The sequence below is a fragment of the Molossus molossus genome, unplaced genomic scaffold (assembly GCF_014108415.1).
Source record: "Molossus molossus isolate mMolMol1 unplaced genomic scaffold, mMolMol1.p scaffold_m16_p_19, whole genome shotgun sequence".
NCBI lineage: Eukaryota > Metazoa > Chordata > Mammalia > Chiroptera > Molossidae > Molossus > Molossus molossus.
Window position 1 is genome coordinate 15,662,202 of NW_023425354.1, and position 19,023 is coordinate 15,681,224.

Genomic DNA, 19,023 nt, shown 5'->3' on the forward strand with positions numbered 1-19,023 from the left:
CTCCCTTGGTTTCAAATTAAAAGTCACTGTAAAACTAGAGTCAGGAAGAAATGAAAACTAGTAACTCATAAAGTTTTATTGTAACCAAATTCATTGTAAGTTATATATCTCACAGCTTATATACATGCCTTGCATGGCAGCATATACTTGAGCTTGTAAAGCTAATCTTCTTCTTTATTACCATGTTTGTATTAATAGTTAGACAATTGCTTGACTCCTTGCCCTGGTGTTCAGTGACTGAGTTCCTGTAACTGCTTTGTAATTGGCTGTGTTTGCAGTCATTGAAGTATGGGAGGGAAGTGAAAGTAAAATGGAGTCTCTTAATCTTAAGTTTCAGATCCTAACTTGGTTATAATTAAGCATTATTAGCAGAAGAGTTTGACAAAAGAATTTAGATAGAATATGTTAACTTGGGTCAGCCAATCCTTAGAGAATAGTGATAGTGATGATCTCTGGGGAGGGAAATTGGATATCTGGGGAACAAGAGAAGAAAGACTTGGTTTTTTTTTTCCCTGTGATATTTTTGTTTGTATTTTGTTCCATGTGAATTTATTATCTATTGTGGGAGGGGGGAACTAGTCTGGCTAAGGCTAATAGAGCCTTCAAGCAGCCTTTTAGTGGGACTTAACCTGTTATACCACATTTAATCACCCAGAGTGTTAATGGCTGACTCTGATAGAGCTCTCCCTTTTTTTTTGAGAGAGAGGAAGGGAAAGGGAGAGAGAGAGAGACATCGATGAGAGAGAACATCGACTGGCTGCCTCCTGCATGCCCCCCACCAGGGATTTGGCCCACAACCTGGGCATGTGCCATGAGTGGGAATTGAACCGGCGACCTCTGGTACATGGGTCGACATTCAACCACTGAACCACACCAGCGGAGGCTAGAGCTCTCCTTCTAATAAATAGGTGCCTTTTGTTCTTATACACTTAATTGGTTTTCAAAGACCTACCATCCTTAGATCCTCTATATTTGTTTAGCAAATACTTGACTATCTCCTGAGTATACACAGCAAATCTGATTCCATTATTTTCCTCATTAAAACCCCTTAAGTAGCTTCCTTTACCTAAAAAATAAATTTAGGATATTTAGTGGGGTACATTTAACTTATCAGCTTGGCCCTTGCTTATCTTTATAGCCTTAATTTATAACCATGTTTCTAGTTTATACTCCTAGAGTTACAAAAGTACTTGTAGTTCTCTAGCTGACCATACTTTCACATCGCTGAATTTTAGCTTTGTTCTGTCAAGCATTCTGTAGTCTCCCTTGAACACATTCCCTTAGCTGTGGGTCTTCTTTGACAAGGTCCCTCTTACATATCTTTGTTTTGGCACTTTTTGCAAAGTATTATAACTTTGTTTACTTGTCTGTCTGCTCTTGCTGATCTAAGTTCCTTTAGATCGAAAACTTTGTAAGATTTTAAATTTCTCTTCTTTTGTGCTGTGACTTAATTTTTCAGATTCTGAAATCTAATGCAAGTGAACAATTACTAAATGGTAAAGAGGGAAAGAGAGGACAGTTCAAAGATACTAAACTAAGAAACACTGACCTCAAATCCCTTGAACCATAAAGGCTAGCTCTTGGTTATAACTCTTTCCTTTACTATTTATTTTGCCTCTTAGGTATAACCACAAGGTTATACATCTCTAGTTATAACTACAAGGTTATAACAAAACAATTGAATGCCATATTTGTTGGAAGAACAGAAGGTCCATTATTTGACTACCAGTTGCCTCACTTGAATCAGTGTAATGGAGTTTTCACTGTTGACTTTGAAGCATTAATGGTTAAATAAGGATTTGTAGTGATGGTGATACATGAATATCAAGTCTAATTCACTTTGTAACGTGGTTTATTAATGTATGTTTGTTTGTTTGTTTGTTTGTTTTTCCTACAGCTCCAGAACCTGGGTATAAACCCAGCAAACATTGGCTTTAGTACCCTGACTATGGAGTCAGACAAATTCATCTGCATTAGAGAGAAAGTAGGAGAGCAGGCTCAAGTGGTAATCATTGATATGAATGACCCAAGTAATCCAATTCGAAGACCAATTTCAGCAGACAGCGCCATCATGAATCCAGCTAGCAAAGTAATTGCATTGAAAGGTATAAAAGATTGTGGGTTTCTTTTTCTTACAGTTCTTATGTATACTTTTTCCAAATATAATAATTAGGAGTTCTTTTAGTATTTTAATTAAATGTAGTTAAATCTGCAAAGTTAAAGCTATTACTGATTTTGATTTTGACTTTCATGGCTTTTAATTGGCATGTTTCTATAAAATGTCTTACTTTCTATTCAGCATAGATCTACTTGGAAAACTTTAAGTTTTAGATTAAATGAATTTAAATTTTATTCCTACAGTGATAAGACTGTGCTTTAAAAAGAAGAGCACCACACACAGAAGATATAAGGGATTAGTGATTCATATTCTGGAATAAAATATACTTTGCTAATATTAGCACCTAAACGTTACAGAATTTTGTTATGATTATAAACTTACTGCTTAGGCTGTACCCTTTTTATACTTCTGTCTTGTATTTCACTTCGGTTATTAAGTTTTAAAAATGGCTTGAGTTTACGCTGATTGTTAAAAGTGTGTCTATATATAGGTGGGTGTTAAAGTTTTGAAAACTCGGCTGTTAAGAGTTTATTCAGGCTAACTTTTTAATTATCATAGGGAACTAAACAACGTGTTAGTCTAAACAGAGTTCAGAGAACCTCATACTGTCTGGTATCCTATATTAATTTTTTCCTTTGAACTTTAGAGTAAGAATCTAATTTACTCTTTAAAAAAAACACAAGTTTCTAAGAGGGCTTGGTGACAAATTGGCTAACAAAGGCATTTAACTGCCTGTTTTTCTTGTTGGTGTAGTAGGAAGAGTTCAGATTCCTAGTAATTTTTTTTTTTTTGGACATTTATTACATACCAGATATTTTAAAGTGTCTTTGAAGCATACATGTAACTTTTATGAAGAGTACTTGAACTTTATAGCATAAATACAATTGTCTTTACATAAGAAAACTGAGACCTTGTTCAAAATCACCCCAGTAAATTCAGTGAATTTTCTTTTAAATCACATAGCTAATGACTGGGGACCTGTGTTTATAGATAGAGACATTCTTTGCTAAATGGTGTGCAAGCATGCTTTCAACCCTGTCTCTAGCAGGTTGACCTTGGATAAGACATAGTAATATGCAGGAAGTCTATTTTTCATTCATTTGTAAAATGAGAGTGTTAGGTTAGGTAATTTTCTAGTTCTTTTTAGCTCAAAATCGTAGTAATATTTTGTGGATGAGTTGTAGGAAGTGCTGAAGTTTTTAAACAGACTTGTTTTCACATTATTTAAACTTTATATTTAGTAGTAATATTGTTGGAGATTAAATAGGGTGGTGGTGGAGGGGCCGGGCAGGGAGATGGCCAAGCATATTCAAACAAATATCATCACTACATATCTAAGATTAGAGTTGATCTCATTTCAAGGAAAGATGATCCATCCAGCTTTCACCTGGGACCACATGCTCTGCAGCAATAAGCTTTTTGCTTCTGTTAAACAATACATATTATACTTTAAGATATTAAGCTCCCTTCAGCCTCCTTAAAGAATTTAAATAAAGCTTAGCAGCTCTCACACCTCTGTTAAAAGGCCATCGTTTTAATTTTCTCAATATTCTTTTCTATTTTTAATGTTGTTGTTATCTTATCACATTTCTTAATGCTTTCTTATGTGTGCAGATGGTGAGTTATCTTAAATAAGATTGTATTAGTTATTGTCCTGTTTTATAAAAAGAATGAAAAGATTTTTCAGAGCATTGTACAATAATAGCATTATAGATTTGTACACATATGTGTACACTATGGAGTTAAGCCGTCATCCTTTGCCTTTCTCCCCAAACCTCTTAGTAACATATACTCCAACCCCTTTCATGTCAAAAAGAATAAAAGTCTTAATTAGGGGTTGTGGAAGGCAGCAAAGTAAAGTAACTAATTTTCAGATACAGCAGGTCCTCGAATAATGTTTGGATATAAGGTTGGTGAGATGCCATAGGAATTTAACTCGTTTATATCAGTTAGCCTGTGGTAAAATTGGTTTTGTTATTTGTCATTCCGCTTAAAGGCATAGAACCTATCGAGGGCATACTGTGCCGCTTCCCTTTGAAGCCAGTTTTAAAGCCCTTGGTTTCTTTTTATAAACAGGACTATAACTCTCACAACTTTTCGAGTCTGGTTGTGGTTTACATATTGTGTGGGATGGGAATAACATTCTTTGTTTTATGGAAGAAGTTCTTACACGTGTGGTAAGAAGGGTCCTGGTACAAAGCTGTGTGTTTTCTGTCGTGTCCCATCGCCTCTCTCCTTCCCCATACTATTATAATTTTTGTTCTTCAGGATCCAGATTCTCTGTGGCTCAGGAATGGAGTTTTCCTTAGTCTCTAAGGACTAATCTGGATTAGATAGCCTAGTGATATCTGTGGGCTTTGACCTTTATTAATTTAAACCAAATTACTTTGTGGACCATGATGGAATTCAGATTACAAATACAGTGCCTTTGCATCTGATTCAGTGAACTCTTAACACTCAAGACAAATTTCATCCTTCTTTTACTAAATATTTGCTGTCTTCACTGGATGTCTGAAGCTTGAACTTTGTTCCTATCTCCAGTATATTAACAGTGTCTGAAACTGTCCTCCTTTGTCTCCCTCTTCTTTCCTCTAGCACCTCTACTACCTTTCCCTTTGTATCTTAAACCTATTAAATGTAGCATGCACTTCTCTTATGTGCTCCTGGTGCAAGGCAGAGTTGAAGTAGATCCTCTTCCAAAAAGCAGTTTCCACGAGATTTAGTTGGGTGGGGGATGACTGCCTTTAACAAAGTAATCATTTTCCCTTGTATCAGATTTGCTTTGTTCTGTTTGCCTACAGCTAACTTATTTAATATGTAAACATTCTTAATTGTAAATCATAAAATTTCAACCTTGTTTTCCATCATTGGTAAGCAAGCTATTATTTAGACTCGTTTTTAGTGGGGATTTAGAATTCCACAGAATTTTATGCTATCTGTTTAAAATGTCTTTAATAGAGCTAATATAATTTTTACTTCAGATGTAGATATAGATTGTTTGCCCGGTCTCAGCTATCTTTTCAGCAGTTGCTGCTCTATCAATTTGACTTCTGTAGTTGGTTATTGAATAGTCTCCCGATAGTACCATTTATTGGGAAGTTATAGATCTTGTTACAGAGCTAGTCTAGCTAGATATTAATTTATCCTGAACTTTGCTTCCTTAGTGATTCATAATTCTTAATTTTTGTTTTTAGCTGGGAAAACTCTTCAGATATTTAACATTGAAATGAAAAGTAAAATGAAGGCCCATACCATGACTGATGATGTCACCTTCTGGAAGTGGATCTCTTTGAATACGGTTGCGCTTGTTACGGATAATGCAGTTTACCATTGGAGTATGGAAGGAGAGTCTCAGCCAGTGAAAATGTTTGATCGCCATTCTAGCCTTGCAGGTTGCCAGATTATCAATTACCGTACAGATGCAAAGCAAAAGTGGTTACTTCTGACTGGCATATCTGCACAGGTAATATTTTTTTCCAATTTTTAATAAAGAAAGATCTAGAGAACTAATATGCCCAGAATGTAGTTTATTTTGAAATTTGGTTTATGCTTAGTCATGTTGAATCTGACTTATTCTGGAAGACCTTTTTTAAGAAATAAAAAGAGCTGGCTTAATGCCTTTATAATGACATAGTTGTAGAGTTATGTACTCTTACCAAGTGTTTTTAGATCTGTCTTGCAGATTAAGTGGATATGTTGAGTTCCTCTATGAATGATTTGTTATTTATTATAGGTATTTACTGCAGAATGAGTACTTCTATACATATATTTTTTAAAGATAGCATGAAGAGATGGTTGTATATAAGGCACATTTTAAACATTCTTGTCAAGCTTTAATAAGATAATGTTTAGAGCTAAATTTTAAATGAAGAGGTATCAAATCTACACTGAAAGACTAACAAAGAATTATAAATCCTGTTAAAGATGATAAAGCAATTCTAATTATTTCACTAGTTGATGAATCTGAGAGTTATTGGTTCATTGGGTCCCCAAACTTTATTGTTTGATCTTTTGTAGCAAAACCGTGTGGTGGGAGCTATGCAGTTGTATTCTGTAGATAGGAAAGTATCTCAGCCCATTGAAGGACATGCGGCTAGCTTCGCACAGTTTAAGATGGAAGGAAATGCAGAAGAATCAACATTATTTTGTTTTGCAGTACGTGGTCAAGCTGGAGGGAAGGTAAGTTTTGGCTTTGGAAGGTATTTTAGTGAGGATTTCTTTGTTTTTCTGCTACTAATTAGTCACCTAGTTTCAAAATGGTCTTTTCTCTTCCTTGTTAATTTGTTTCTAACATTCAAATTTGTGGTGACTTTGTTTAAATTCTGCTTCTAGTGATACTTGTCTAAAATAAATAATATTCTTTTTTTTTCTTTTTTATCTTCACCCGAGGACATTTTTTGTTCAGATAGAATGGGAGGAAGTGGGAAGGAGAGAGAGAGAAAAACATTGATGTGAAAGGGACACGTTGAGTGGTTGCTACCCTCACGACCCAACCAGGGCCAGGGACAAATTGCAACCAAGGCATGTGCCCTTAGCGGGAACCGAACCCAAGTCTCTCTGGACCGTAGGCCAGTGCTCTAACTGCTGAGCCAAACTGGCCAGAGCTAATATAAATAATATTCTTTAACAACCGTTTCAAATCAGCTGTTTGTAGTAAGATTTTGTTTATTTTTATTATTTATTTATCTATCTATTTATTTTTGTTAATCCTCACCTGAGGATATTTTTCCATTGATTCTTAGAGAAAGTGGAAGGGAGAGAGAGGAAAACATTGATGTGAGAGAGACCCATTGATTGATTGCCTTCCAAATGACCCTGACCATGGCCAGGGATTTGAACCTTCAACCCAGGTATATGCTCTTGATGGGGCTGAGTCTGAGGGCCAGTGCTCTGACCATTGAGCCAAACCAGCCAGGGCTAGTAAGACTTTATTTTGATTTCCTCTACCAAGGCCTTAATTCTGTTTTTCAACCTACCATGCATAAGAATTATTAGGGTTGCTTAAGTATACATTTGTGTGCCTTAAAATCTAGCGAATCAGATTCAGTAGGTGGAGCTCATATTCTGCATTTTAAAGACCGTAAGTGATTAGGTAGAATGTGGCCTTCAATTTGAGTAACATGTCTCTAAGTCAGAGCTTGTTAACCTTGGCTCTGTGTTGGAATTGCCTGGCAAACTGAAGTACTTTGTAGTTATGATTCAGACAGTAGGAACAGGTCTGGTTGATTAGAGCATAGAAAATTTACTGAAAGGATAATGGATAGTTTACAATAGCTAGGAATGTTTAGAACCAAGCTTGGAAGATGAAGAAGGAATCTGGGAAAATGGGCAGTCGCCAAGGCCGAAGCCAAAAGACCTGCCACAGAACCCTGAGAACTCTGTTGCTGCCCTGACTGCGGTGCTGGATGACACAGCACTGCTGCCTTCACTGCAGACTAAACTCTCTCAAGTCTTCATATTTTTCCATGCTTAAAAACATTAAGATAGTGATTGCTTAAAATATGATCATCTATGGCTTCTCAGTAGGAAGAGAACATATGCACAGAGTTATAATTCTTCCTAAAATTTCAGAGTAAGAATCCGTGAACCAAGGAATGATCCTACCAACTTCTCAATGTGACAAAGATCGAAAACATTGATGTATAAATCTGAATTGATGTGTTACAAACAAACACACATTGTAGGTTTTTTGGTGGTTGTTATTTTATTATTTTTTAATCACCCAAATATGTTTTTTATTGATTTTTTTTTTTTTTTTTTTTGAGAGAGAGAGAGAGAGAGAGGAGAGAGACATCATTTGGTTGCCTCCTGTACATGCCCCAACTAGGGATTAAACCTACAACCCAGGTATGTGCCCTGACTGGGGAATTTAACCCAAAACCTTTTGGTGCACGGGACAGTGCTCACAAACTGAGCCACCCAGCCAGGGCTGACATATCATAGTATCTTTAAGACATGAGGCTGATAGTTTTTGAAAAGTCCTACTGTAAAGAAAAAAAATCAATATAATTTTTATAGTTTCTGAAAACATGTTTATAGGTTCTTGAGCCTATTTGATTCATTGTGCTATTGCTTTTGTAGTCTGCCATGGCTTTTGAAAGACCATTTTTAAAATTTACTTATATTTTGGTTCGTGCCCCTAGCTGCTAGGGCCTAGCGGGAACTGAACCCGGGACTCTGGTCCGTAGGCCGACGCTCCAACCGCTGAGCCAAACCAGCCAGGGCCATTTTTTTTTTTTCAATATTGCTAGTCATTCTAATTAAGGATGAAAGCCTGTAACTTTTATACGGTATGTATCTTGAAAACTGAATTATTTTTTGTCTAAGTCCATTTCTGACATGACTAAGGAAAATATATACTACTTACTCTTTTATTGATATTATTTACTTTCTCTTGCCTGGCTGATGTGCAGCATTAGACATTTTCAACCAAAATGTTCTCATCCAGTTTATGATGTCTGTGTGATTAGAGTGACAGCTCAGCTTTGATGCATACTTTCCATCTGTGTTAGAGTAGATGTACAAGCAGAAAATAATTTAACAACTAGATCTCTATTTGGAAATGCTAAGTTGTAATGGAAAGCCATGAGAAAGCACCTCTGGTAATGTATTACCATTTTATGCCATTAATTCAAGGGAGATTGTGGCGTGATTGTTTCAGCTATTCAACTGACTTTTAAAGTTTTTATTTTGAAATAATGCACAGTCATAGGAAGCTACAAAGACAGTACAAGGATCCCTTTTTTTTCAATCCTTACCCAAGGATATTTTTCCATTTTCAGACAGAGTGGAAGGGAGGGAGGGAGAGAAAGAGAGAGAAACATTGATGTGAGAGAGACGCATCGACTGGTTGCTTTCCACATGACCCTAACCAGGGCCTAGGACGAACTGCAACCGAGATACGTGCCCTTGACCAGAATCGAACCCGCGATTCATTGGTCTGCAAGTAGACTCTAACTGCTGAGCCAGACAGGCCAGGGCAGTACAAGTATCTTTGACCTACTATCCCTCAGTTGTTATATCTTAAATATATTAAAAAAAAAACACAACAAATTAAAGTTAGTACAATTGTATGATTCTTTGTCACAAGTAGATTCAAGATACATAATATTCTGTCACCTCAAGGATTTCATACTGATGCTACTCCATTATAATCCCACCCATTTCCCTACCATCTCTAACCACTGACAACCACTAAATTACTGTCCATTTCTGTAATTTTGTCACTTCAAGAATGCTGTAATCCTGACTGGTTTTGCTCAGTGGTTAGAGCATTGACCCACAGATCAAAGGGTCTCAGTTGGATTCCCGGTCAAAGGCACATACCTGGGTTGCAGGTTTGATTCCTGGCCCTGGTTTGGGCTCGGTGGCAGAGGCAACCAATTGATGTATCTCTCTCACATCAATGTTTCTCTCTCCTCCTACCTCGCATCTCCCCACTTCCATTGTATCTAAAAAATTAATGGGAAAATATCCTTGGGTGAGGATTAACAAAAAAATTTAAAAAAAAAAGAATTCTGTATAAATAGAATTATATAGTGTGTGACCATTTGAAATTGGCTTTTTCCCCTACTCAGCATAATGTTCATGAGAGTAGTTTTTATTGCTGAGGAGTATTACCTACCATGGAAAGAATGGTGAATATTAAACTTGTTGGAGGACATTTTGCAAGTTTGAGGTCACAAATAAAGCTGCTGTTATAACTACTAAAATCTCTAAGTTCCTATAAGTTTTATTTTCTTTTGAACAGTTACATATCATTGAAGTTGGCACCCCACCTACAGGGAACCAGCCCTTTCCAAAGAAGGCAGTGGATGTTTTCTTTCCTCCAGAAGCACAAAATGACTTTCCTGTTGCAATGCAGGTATTTTAAGCAAAACAAAGGGACTTTTGAAATCTCTCCTCTCAACAAAATTAATTCAAAAACTATTATTACTAAAGTCAATATAATTTAAGTGGGGCTTAAAAGAATACCTTTTATTTTAAAATAAAATTTATTAGTGAAACTTTATAAATACTCTAATATATAAACTTGGATTATCCTAAATTATTCAAAATTGCTTTCTCTTTTATCTTACACATTTTATTCATATTCTTGTGTTTTATGTATTAAAAACCTTGATATACCATATTTAAATGTGCTGTAAAAATGAGGAAACCATAAATATTAGCTTTTAATTTTTCATATAAACCTCTTGTCAGAATTCTAGAATTTCACCATCTCTAAATTGGAATTGGTCTAAATTTGCTGTTTGTGGATTAATTATTTTAAGTGTTGATTTAAAAAAAATTTTTTTTATACAGATCAGTGAAAAGCATGATGTAGTGTTCTTGATTACTAAGTATGGTTATATCCACCTCTATGACCTTGAGACTGGTACCTGCATCTACATGAATAGAATCAGTGGAGAAACAATTTTTGTTACTGCACCTCATGAAGCCACAGCTGGAATAATTGGAGTAAACAGAAAGGGACAAGTAAGGAAACCTTGAAACTTAAATTAAGCAACAAAATAACACTTACTTAGCTTTTTTTTTTTTTTTTTTTTTAAGTAAATAGTAACTTTGGATGTCCAAAAATAATATATACCTAAAAATACAGAAGCATATGATGCAGTCTCTTTAATTCTGTCTCAGAGAGAGAAACTGGCATATAGCTAGGATTGTGTTTATGTGTGTTTATTGTCAGAAGACAATTTTATAGCTTTATTCACTTTCTGTAGGTTGTCAAGATTGCGTTTCTCAAGAATCTATAAATCATATTGAATTCTTTTTCAGAGCTCAATTAAATGGACATTTTGTAAGTTTGGACAGTATAAAGTAGGGAGTTATTTATATTACAGAATGGCCATATTTTAGGCGCCCCCAAATGAGTTAGCACCCTTTAGTTTTCTCTTCTTGCCTCTTTTTTTCTTTTTATTTAATTTTTATTTTTTAATGGCAACAAAAAAGCAGCTGTCACAATTTTAATACCTTTGCAACTCGGTAGTAATCAGCTCTAAACAGATTTAGTATCATTAGTATCCAGATGAACATATTACAACTATTCATTAATCTTTAAATTGCAGGTTCTATCAGTATGTGTGGAAGAAGAAAACATAATTCCTTATATCACTAATGTCCTACAAAATCCTGATTTGGCTCTGAGAATGGCTGTACGTAACAACTTAGCCGGTGCTGAAGAACTCTTTGCCCGTAAATTTAATGCTCTTTTCGCCCAAGGAAATTACTCAGAGGCAGCAAAAGTGGCTGCTAATGCACCAAAGGTAAGTAGCCATGAAATGAAGTTGCCATGATTGGATTAACATTCATATGCCATATTTCTAGTACTGCTAGAATTGGAGGCAGCTCTCCATGGAGAAACTAATCTTTAGGTTGTGTTTTTCTGAAGTGGAATATGAGTTACTTATCAGTGCCTTTAGATTTGGTTAATTTTTCTGTGCTCTAGCTTTGGTTAGCTTTTTAAAAGTCAGAATGTTAGAAGGATATGTAGATCTAGCAAGGTATGATGTACTTAGATGTTGTAATGATTAGTTACTTAGTTGTAATACTGTTTGACCTTATCAATGATAGCCACCCATTTTTTTTCCCCTGTAAAAAGCTTTGTTTCCATTTGGTCCGCAGCTTGGGCTCCAGGGTAGTTAAAAAGCTGTCTAGTAGCTGCAGGGAGAGGCTCAGGCAGAAGCCCTGACACCAAGGAGATACCAGTAGCGCCCCTGAGAGGCCACTGGGCTCTTGCTAGAGGGTGGACTCAGCTCAGTTTGGAGGCCAGCCAGCCTGCAGAGGTCAGGTGGTCACCCATCTTGATGAGTTTCACCTCCTCATCTAGGAAGTGGCTCTCCAGGAAGTCACAGAGATATGGGCGTCTGTGTGGGCTGAATCCAGGGCATGCAGATCCAATAGGCCTGGTTCAGGTTCTTCTCCAGGACCATGGTTTTATCACACTCATCGTGGGATATCTTTTGCATGTCCTGGAAGAGGGCATGGGCACTGTGCTGGCTTTGCATATTCAAGAGACGCTTGGTGCCCTCCGCTTCTTCTCAGCCAACTCATAGAAAAAGTGGCCCATGCCTTCCAGAGCCACATCTTCGCATTTGAAATAGAAGCCCAGAAGAGAGGTAAGTAGGAGGCTTGTAGATGAAGGTTATTCAGGCAATTAACAGTGGCTTCCATCTCTGTGGAACAATTTAGACAAATCTTGGAGCTCACAGTTCATAAGAAATAAGGAGCTAAGTTCAAAAAAAGGTATTGGCTGGTCCTGGAGGCAAAGGATGGCTGAGAAGATGGTTTTTAAAGTTGCCACTGGTAAAAAGGTTACAGGGTGGTCGAAGGCTGGAAGAAGGGGCGTCCATGGGTCTTTTCTGTCCAAACACTGTTGATGCAAGAGACAGGTGCACAGGGCGCACTGTCTGGTAGTACTGATTTTATTTCCAGAAGTTGAAGATTGGACAGATTGTTAAATTTATAGTAAAAAGAGTTGTCTCTAATTGAGCTGAGTTTATTCTCATCACCTTTGTATTATGTTGGAATAAATTAACACCTTACATCCTGATCAGTATTATGAAATTTTCACTTAATGTGAACCTGGAATAATAATAGCTAGCTATAACTACCTTACACTTATTCTGTTACATATTGGCATTGTAATTCGGTTAGTGTATTTCTGATTCTGAATGACCTCTTCACATTGAACTGGGGTGTGACAGATGTTGACTAAATCTTTGTTATTCAACATGTTGAAGATTTGAAATTTGGTGTTAATAAATGGAATCATGCTTTTAAGATTGAACTAAAGGACTCATGGAATTATTAGTGTGATGTTGGATCGATCACCTTTAAAAGGAGTCTTTATCATTTCTCTTTCTTAAAGGGAATCCTCCGTACCCCAGACACTATTCGTCGGTTCCAGAGTGTCCCAGCCCAGCCAGGTCAAACTTCTCCTCTACTTCAGTATTTTGGAATCCTTTTGGACCAAGGCCAGCTAAACAAATATGAATCTTTAGAACTGTGTAGGCCTGTTCTTCAGCAAGGACGGAAACAGCTTTTGGAGAAATGGTTAAAAGAAGATAAGGTACATTAGCTTCAGTTAACATACTTTTGCTTTGATTGTATTAAATACCACCTTAGCAAGTTAAAAACATCTAGGCTGCCCCAAAACAACTGTATCTATTAGTTAATGCTTGTAGGAATAGAATAAGGGTAGACATTGCATGAGATGCATAAACTTATTTTCATAACATGTTAAGGTAGGATATCTGTGTTTAGTATTTTATGTAGAGTCCAGGATTTGTACTGGGTGATTAGAACTACTAACCTGGAAGCAAATTTCTATCCTTTTGATTGAGGAAAAGCTTAGTGTGAGATGCTTACTTTAGTATGCATTCATATTTGTCAACATATGTAACACTCATTTGGATAAGAATATATTACTATCTTCCATATCTTACATTTAATATGCACAGTAGTTTTCAACCATACAAATATATCTTTTCTTTGAGAACTTGCCAAGCATTATCAAAATTGTGGGATTTGTTACTGGTAACTATGTTTGGGTGTGAGAGGGAAACGTAAAATGTTGGACCATAGATATGTTAACAAGACAGCAGGGCTGTCTAATTAACTGTGATAAAAATTCCCATAGAGATTTTTACAGTATGTAAATTGGCATTACATGGGAAAATATTTAACATAGTTTCTTGAAATTTATTTAAATATGAACCTTTAAAAAATGTTAACCAGCTTTCTTTACTATAGGATTTTTCATGCCTTTTATATTTACTCATACTTAACTAATTTATCTTTACATAAAGCATCTAATAGCACTTTATTTTCTAGAACACAATATGAAAAATGTTGCTTATTTGCAAGGCAACTAACAAGTTTGAACAGTGTATCAGTGTTGTTACTCCTTTCATGCCACCATGAAAAAGCCTTTCTCGATAAAGTGGCAGTATTGAATTGCCATTTCTTATGCTATTATCAAGAATGCGGTGGTGCTGTTTAAATCATTCTTAGTAAATAACTTAATGCTATCATACCTTTCAACTTTAGTGTATGTTGGTGATATCTTTATGTTACTAATTCTAAGTCCTTGTTTCTTGACCCAGCATCTGACAATCTTACAAGATACTAGAGAATAATACTTCAGAGTTGGGTGCTTGGACAGGAGTCTCTGCTGAAGAATAGTTAATAGCCACAATAGCGAGTATTTGAGGTCCATCTTAGTTGTTTAAGATAAGGGAGGATTGTAACAGCCAAGGTAACTGAGTTGACCTATATAACAGTATGACAGCTTTTTGGATATTACTACCTTTTTTTGGTGAATGGTCATATGGGATCCATGTATAGTAAAAGGGATATGTTCAGCTCATTAGTTAGCATGTTTAGTTAAGAGATATCCTTCTTACTTCTCAGTACTGAAAATCAATGATAAGGGCCGTTCTCTGACATAACCGTTAAAAATACAAAATCAACTCTTTTTTTTTTTTTTTTTAAATCCTCACCTAAGAACATTTTTGCATTTATCTTCAGATAGAGTGGGAGGGAGAGAGGGAGGAAGAGAGAGAGAAACATCGATGCGAGAGAGACACATCGAGTGGCTGCCACCCACACAACCCCAGTTGGCCAGAGACAAACTGCAACCAAGGTACGTGCCTCTAGTGGGAACTGAACCTGGGATTCTCCGGTCCACAGGCCAACACTCCAAACACTGAGCCAAACCAGCCAGGGCAAAACTCAACTCTTAATATGCAAAGCAAAACTCCTTTTAGGGAAGCTGCTTTCCAGATTGGGCAGCCGACTAAAGCAAGTTGAATATGTAGAGCAGGAAATCTACCTGTGTACCACCTAAAAATGCAAATTTTTTCATCTGTTTCATCTTGTGAAATTGGTGTCTTGCTTTACAACCTTAAATCCCAAAGTTAAGAAAATGGAGCTTAGATTCTTAAGACGTACAAATTATACCCTAATTTTAGTAATGATCCTTATGGTAAGCCTCATCTGGTTCTTTTTTTTTTTTTTAATTTTTTTGGTACGTGCTCCTAGCAGGAACCGAAACCGGGATTCTCTGGTCTGCAGACTGACGCTCCAACCGCTGAGCCAAACTGGCCAGGGCTGGTTCTTTAATACCAACTTTTCATTTGATAACATTATATTTAAAGTTACTTTTTTTTTTTTTTTTTTTTTAAATTAGGGGGTCATGTGCATCTGATAACTGAATATTCTTACTGCCATAAGATTCTGCTTTTTAAGTACGTGAAATCATGTTCAGCTTTTTATCTTTAGGTAGGATGTGTGGAAAATTCTACTGAGACATTGCTATGAATATATTCTGGGACAATTGAGTAACTGAGTGCTTACCTTATTATTTATAGTGGAAGTAGTATTAACTACTCATTTATAAAATAACTCCTGAATTACTAAACAATCTCTTTTTCCTTTGGACAGCTGGAATGTTCTGAAGAACTGGGTGACCTTGTGAAATCTGTGGATCCTACATTGGCACTTAGTGTCTACCTAAGGGCTAATGTCCCAAATAAAGTCATTCAGTGTTTTGCAGAAACCGGTCAGGTTCAGAAGATTGTTTTGTATGCTAAAAAAGTGAGTTTAATGAAACAAATTCTCAACAAAAATTTATTAAAACATAAAGGAGAAATTAGCCTGTAGAAACTCTAAGTGACTTTAATAGTATATTTCCTTAAATTTTGAATTACTGGAAAAAGTATAAAAACCCTATTTTAGTTCTCTTTTTAAGTAACTCTGTTAAAGTTACTCTTATATGGCTTATCAAAACTTAAGATGGCAGGGGCATGTTTAATCTGGTAGAATAAGCTTTTTAAAATAGTCATTCATCAAAAATGAATAAGCCAATTATAAATATGTACAGCTATTTTTTCAAATATGTTATCACCAAGGTATCTATTTGCCTAATATAAACAAAGGTGAAATTGAACATCTTAAATTAAAACTGAATTTGTACTTTCACTCGTAGTTCTATATTAGTAAGAGTCTGTTGTAGAAAAAAAACTTTAAATGATATAAAAGTGAACTTTTCAGTGGGGTTTAAATTTTTGTCTATTTGTAGGTTGGATATACTCCAGACTGGATCTTTCTGCTGAGAAATGTCATGCGTATCAGTCCAGATCAGGGACAGCAGTTTGCTCAAATGTTAGTTCAGGATGAAGAACCTCTTGCTGATATCACACAGGTAAAGACATTAAAATGTATTCTGTAGAAGGTGATTTAAATGGAGAATGGGGGGATCTGAGTTTAAACAGCTTGGAGAAGAATGGGTTAACCTTTCAATTTGTAGAAATCAGAGCTTTGTCTGTCTACATAGACAACGAAGCAAATTGTACAAGAATGGACAGTAAGATACCATCTATATACAGTTTTTGTTTGTTTTTAATCATCACCCAAGGATATGCTTTTTGTTGTTGTTTTTTTAATCCTCAGCTGAGGACTTCTTTTCCATTTTTTGTTCAGATAGAGTGGGAGGGAGAGAGAAGAAGAGAGAGAGAGAGAGAGAGAGAGAAACATCAATGTGAAAGGGACACATCGAGTGGCTGCCACCCGTACAACTCAACCAGGGCCGGGGACAAACTGCAACCGAGGTACGTGCCCTTAATGGGAACCGAACCCGGGTCTCTCTGGACTACAGGCCCACGCTCTAACTGCTGAGCCAAACTGGCCAGGGCGCTTTTATTGATTTTTTAAAGAGAGAGGAAATGGGAGAGAAAGAGAAACACTGATCGGCTGCCTCCCATATGCAATCCAACCGTGGATCAAATCCACAGTCCAGACATGTGCCCTGACTAGGAATCAAACTCACAACCCTTTCAGTGCATGGGATAATGCTCCAATCAACTGAACCACATCTGGTCAGGGCTGTATACAACTTTAAAATATACAAAATGGACTCCTTGTTTAGAGATGTATATGTATTAAAAACATGAAAAAAATGTATGGGAATAATAAAACACAAAGGATAGTTGTTGCCACTGGGGGGGGGGGCGGTATGTATAGAAAGTGGGAGTATCAGAGTCCATATTTGTGCTTCTGTATATTTTAAATAGTTCATCAAAATTTTTAATCTAGTCCTGTTTGGTGTGGCTTAGTGGTTGGAGCATTGGCCTTCGCATCAAAGGGTCAAGGGTTTGATTACTGATCAAGGACATGTGCCTGAGTTATAGGTTTGATCTCCAGCCCATATTGGAGTCTGTGCGGGAGGCAGCCAATCGATGTGTCTCTCTCTGTCTCGCTCTCCTCCCTTCTCCTCTCCCCCTTTCCTTCCACTCTCTCTAAAAAACAATGGAAAAAATATCCTCGGATGAGGATTAACTAAAAGAATGATAACAATAAGTAAAAATTTAAAAGTTATATAAAAACAAATTTTAAATCTATTCTTTGTATTCTGCTATTATATAATATTTTGAAATATCTTGTTTTTACTAGTTCTCTAGAAGACAAAAATTTTTGTGTTTTTAATTTAATTGATTTTAGAGAGACAGAAACAGAGAGACATCGATTTGTTGTTCCACTTATTTGTTCATTGGTTGATTATTATATGTGCCCTAAGCAGGGATCGAACCCACAACCTTGTCTTATCAGGATAATGCTTTTTATCTGACCAACTGAGCTACCTGGCCAGGGCCAAAAATTTATTCTTAAATTATGAAGTTATGTTGTTCAAATAATATTTTTTAAGTCTGGCGTTTGGTCTGGCAATTTTTTATATGTAAAAAAATGAGAATGTTTAATTCCTTTTTATTTACATATTATCAACAGTATTATAAAGCAGTTTTTAAACATCTTAAAACAATATTTTAAAAATCTTTTTGCAGATTGTTGATGTCTTTATGGAATACAATCTAATTCAGCAGTGTACTGCATTCTTGCTTGATGCCCTGAAGAATAATCGCCCATCTGAAGGTCCTCTACAGACTAGGTTGCTTGAGATGAACCTTATGCATGCACCTCAGGTACATGTTTTCATGCTTTAGAGATATGTTTCTGACACTGTTTTAGTATTTACTCAGAGCTTTTTAGATTAAGTTATTTGAAGCTGTTGAGATAGCAATTCTTTATTTAAGAAAATTTAGTAACATTCCTTTGTGTTTTCTCTCCTTTATCAATTTGATATTGAATCTTTATATGTAACCTGGATATGGAATTACTTATATAAATGGACTAATAGAATCAACTCATCTTGTTTGTGGTGTTATAGGTTGCAGATGCTATTCTAGGGAATCAGATGTTCACGCATTATGACCGGGCTCATATTGCTCAGCTGTGTGAAAAGGCTGGTCTGCTGCAACGTGCTTTAGAACACTTCACTGATTTATATGACATTAAGCGTGCAGTTGTTCATACCCATCTTCTTAACCCCGAGGTATTTCATTTTCTCACCTAACAGATGGTCTTAGTTATGATTAATTGGTATACTAAAATGTGTGGTACTGAAAGACAATTTCATATCACCATTAGGTTTATTGTTATTTCATTTATTTATTTACTTATTTATTTCATCCTCTAGTGGTTAGTGAATTACTTTGGATCCTTATCAGTAGAAGACTCCCTGGAATGCCTCAGGGCCATGCTATCTGCCAATATTCGCCAGAACCTGCAGATCTGTGTTCAAGTGGCTTCTAAGTATCATGAACAACTGTCAACTCAGTCTCTGATTGAACTTTTTGAATCTTTCAAGAGTTTTGAAGGTAATTAGTAGTTTCTGAGTTGTTTTTTAATTAAGATAGCAAGAGGGGTATTGTTATGATCACAAGCTGTTAGAAATTTTGTCTATAAGTTTAATTTTAACATTTATTAATGTTGTCAAGCATCTTTTACATCAGATTCTAGGGGTATGCATGGAATAAGACTGGATATTTTATAATTGAAATAAAGGC

The 19,023-nt window shown here is 36.1% G+C and overlaps 1 protein-coding gene across 3 annotated transcripts in view; it reads left to right on the plus strand.

The window, feature by feature from the left end:
* Positions 1-19,023, plus strand: part of CLTC (clathrin heavy chain) — a 66,465-nt gene that overhangs the window by 20,793 nt on the left and 26,649 nt on the right. For all 3 annotated transcript variants that reach the window (XM_036269948.1, XM_036269949.1, XM_036269950.1), the window contains exons 2-13: positions 1,898-2,105; positions 5,314-5,582; positions 6,137-6,298; positions 9,870-9,983; positions 10,424-10,597; positions 11,188-11,385; positions 12,990-13,190; positions 15,566-15,718; positions 16,203-16,325; positions 17,962-18,099; positions 18,345-18,509; positions 18,654-18,834. In XM_036269948.1, the coding sequence (XP_036125841.1) occupies positions 1,898-2,105; positions 5,314-5,582; positions 6,137-6,298; positions 9,870-9,983; positions 10,424-10,597; positions 11,188-11,385; positions 12,990-13,190; positions 15,566-15,718; positions 16,203-16,325; positions 17,962-18,099; positions 18,345-18,509; positions 18,654-18,834 (2,086 nt within the window). The remainder of the gene's footprint in view (positions 1-1,897; positions 2,106-5,313; positions 5,583-6,136; positions 6,299-9,869; positions 9,984-10,423; positions 10,598-11,187; positions 11,386-12,989; positions 13,191-15,565; positions 15,719-16,202; positions 16,326-17,961; positions 18,100-18,344; positions 18,510-18,653; positions 18,835-19,023) is intronic.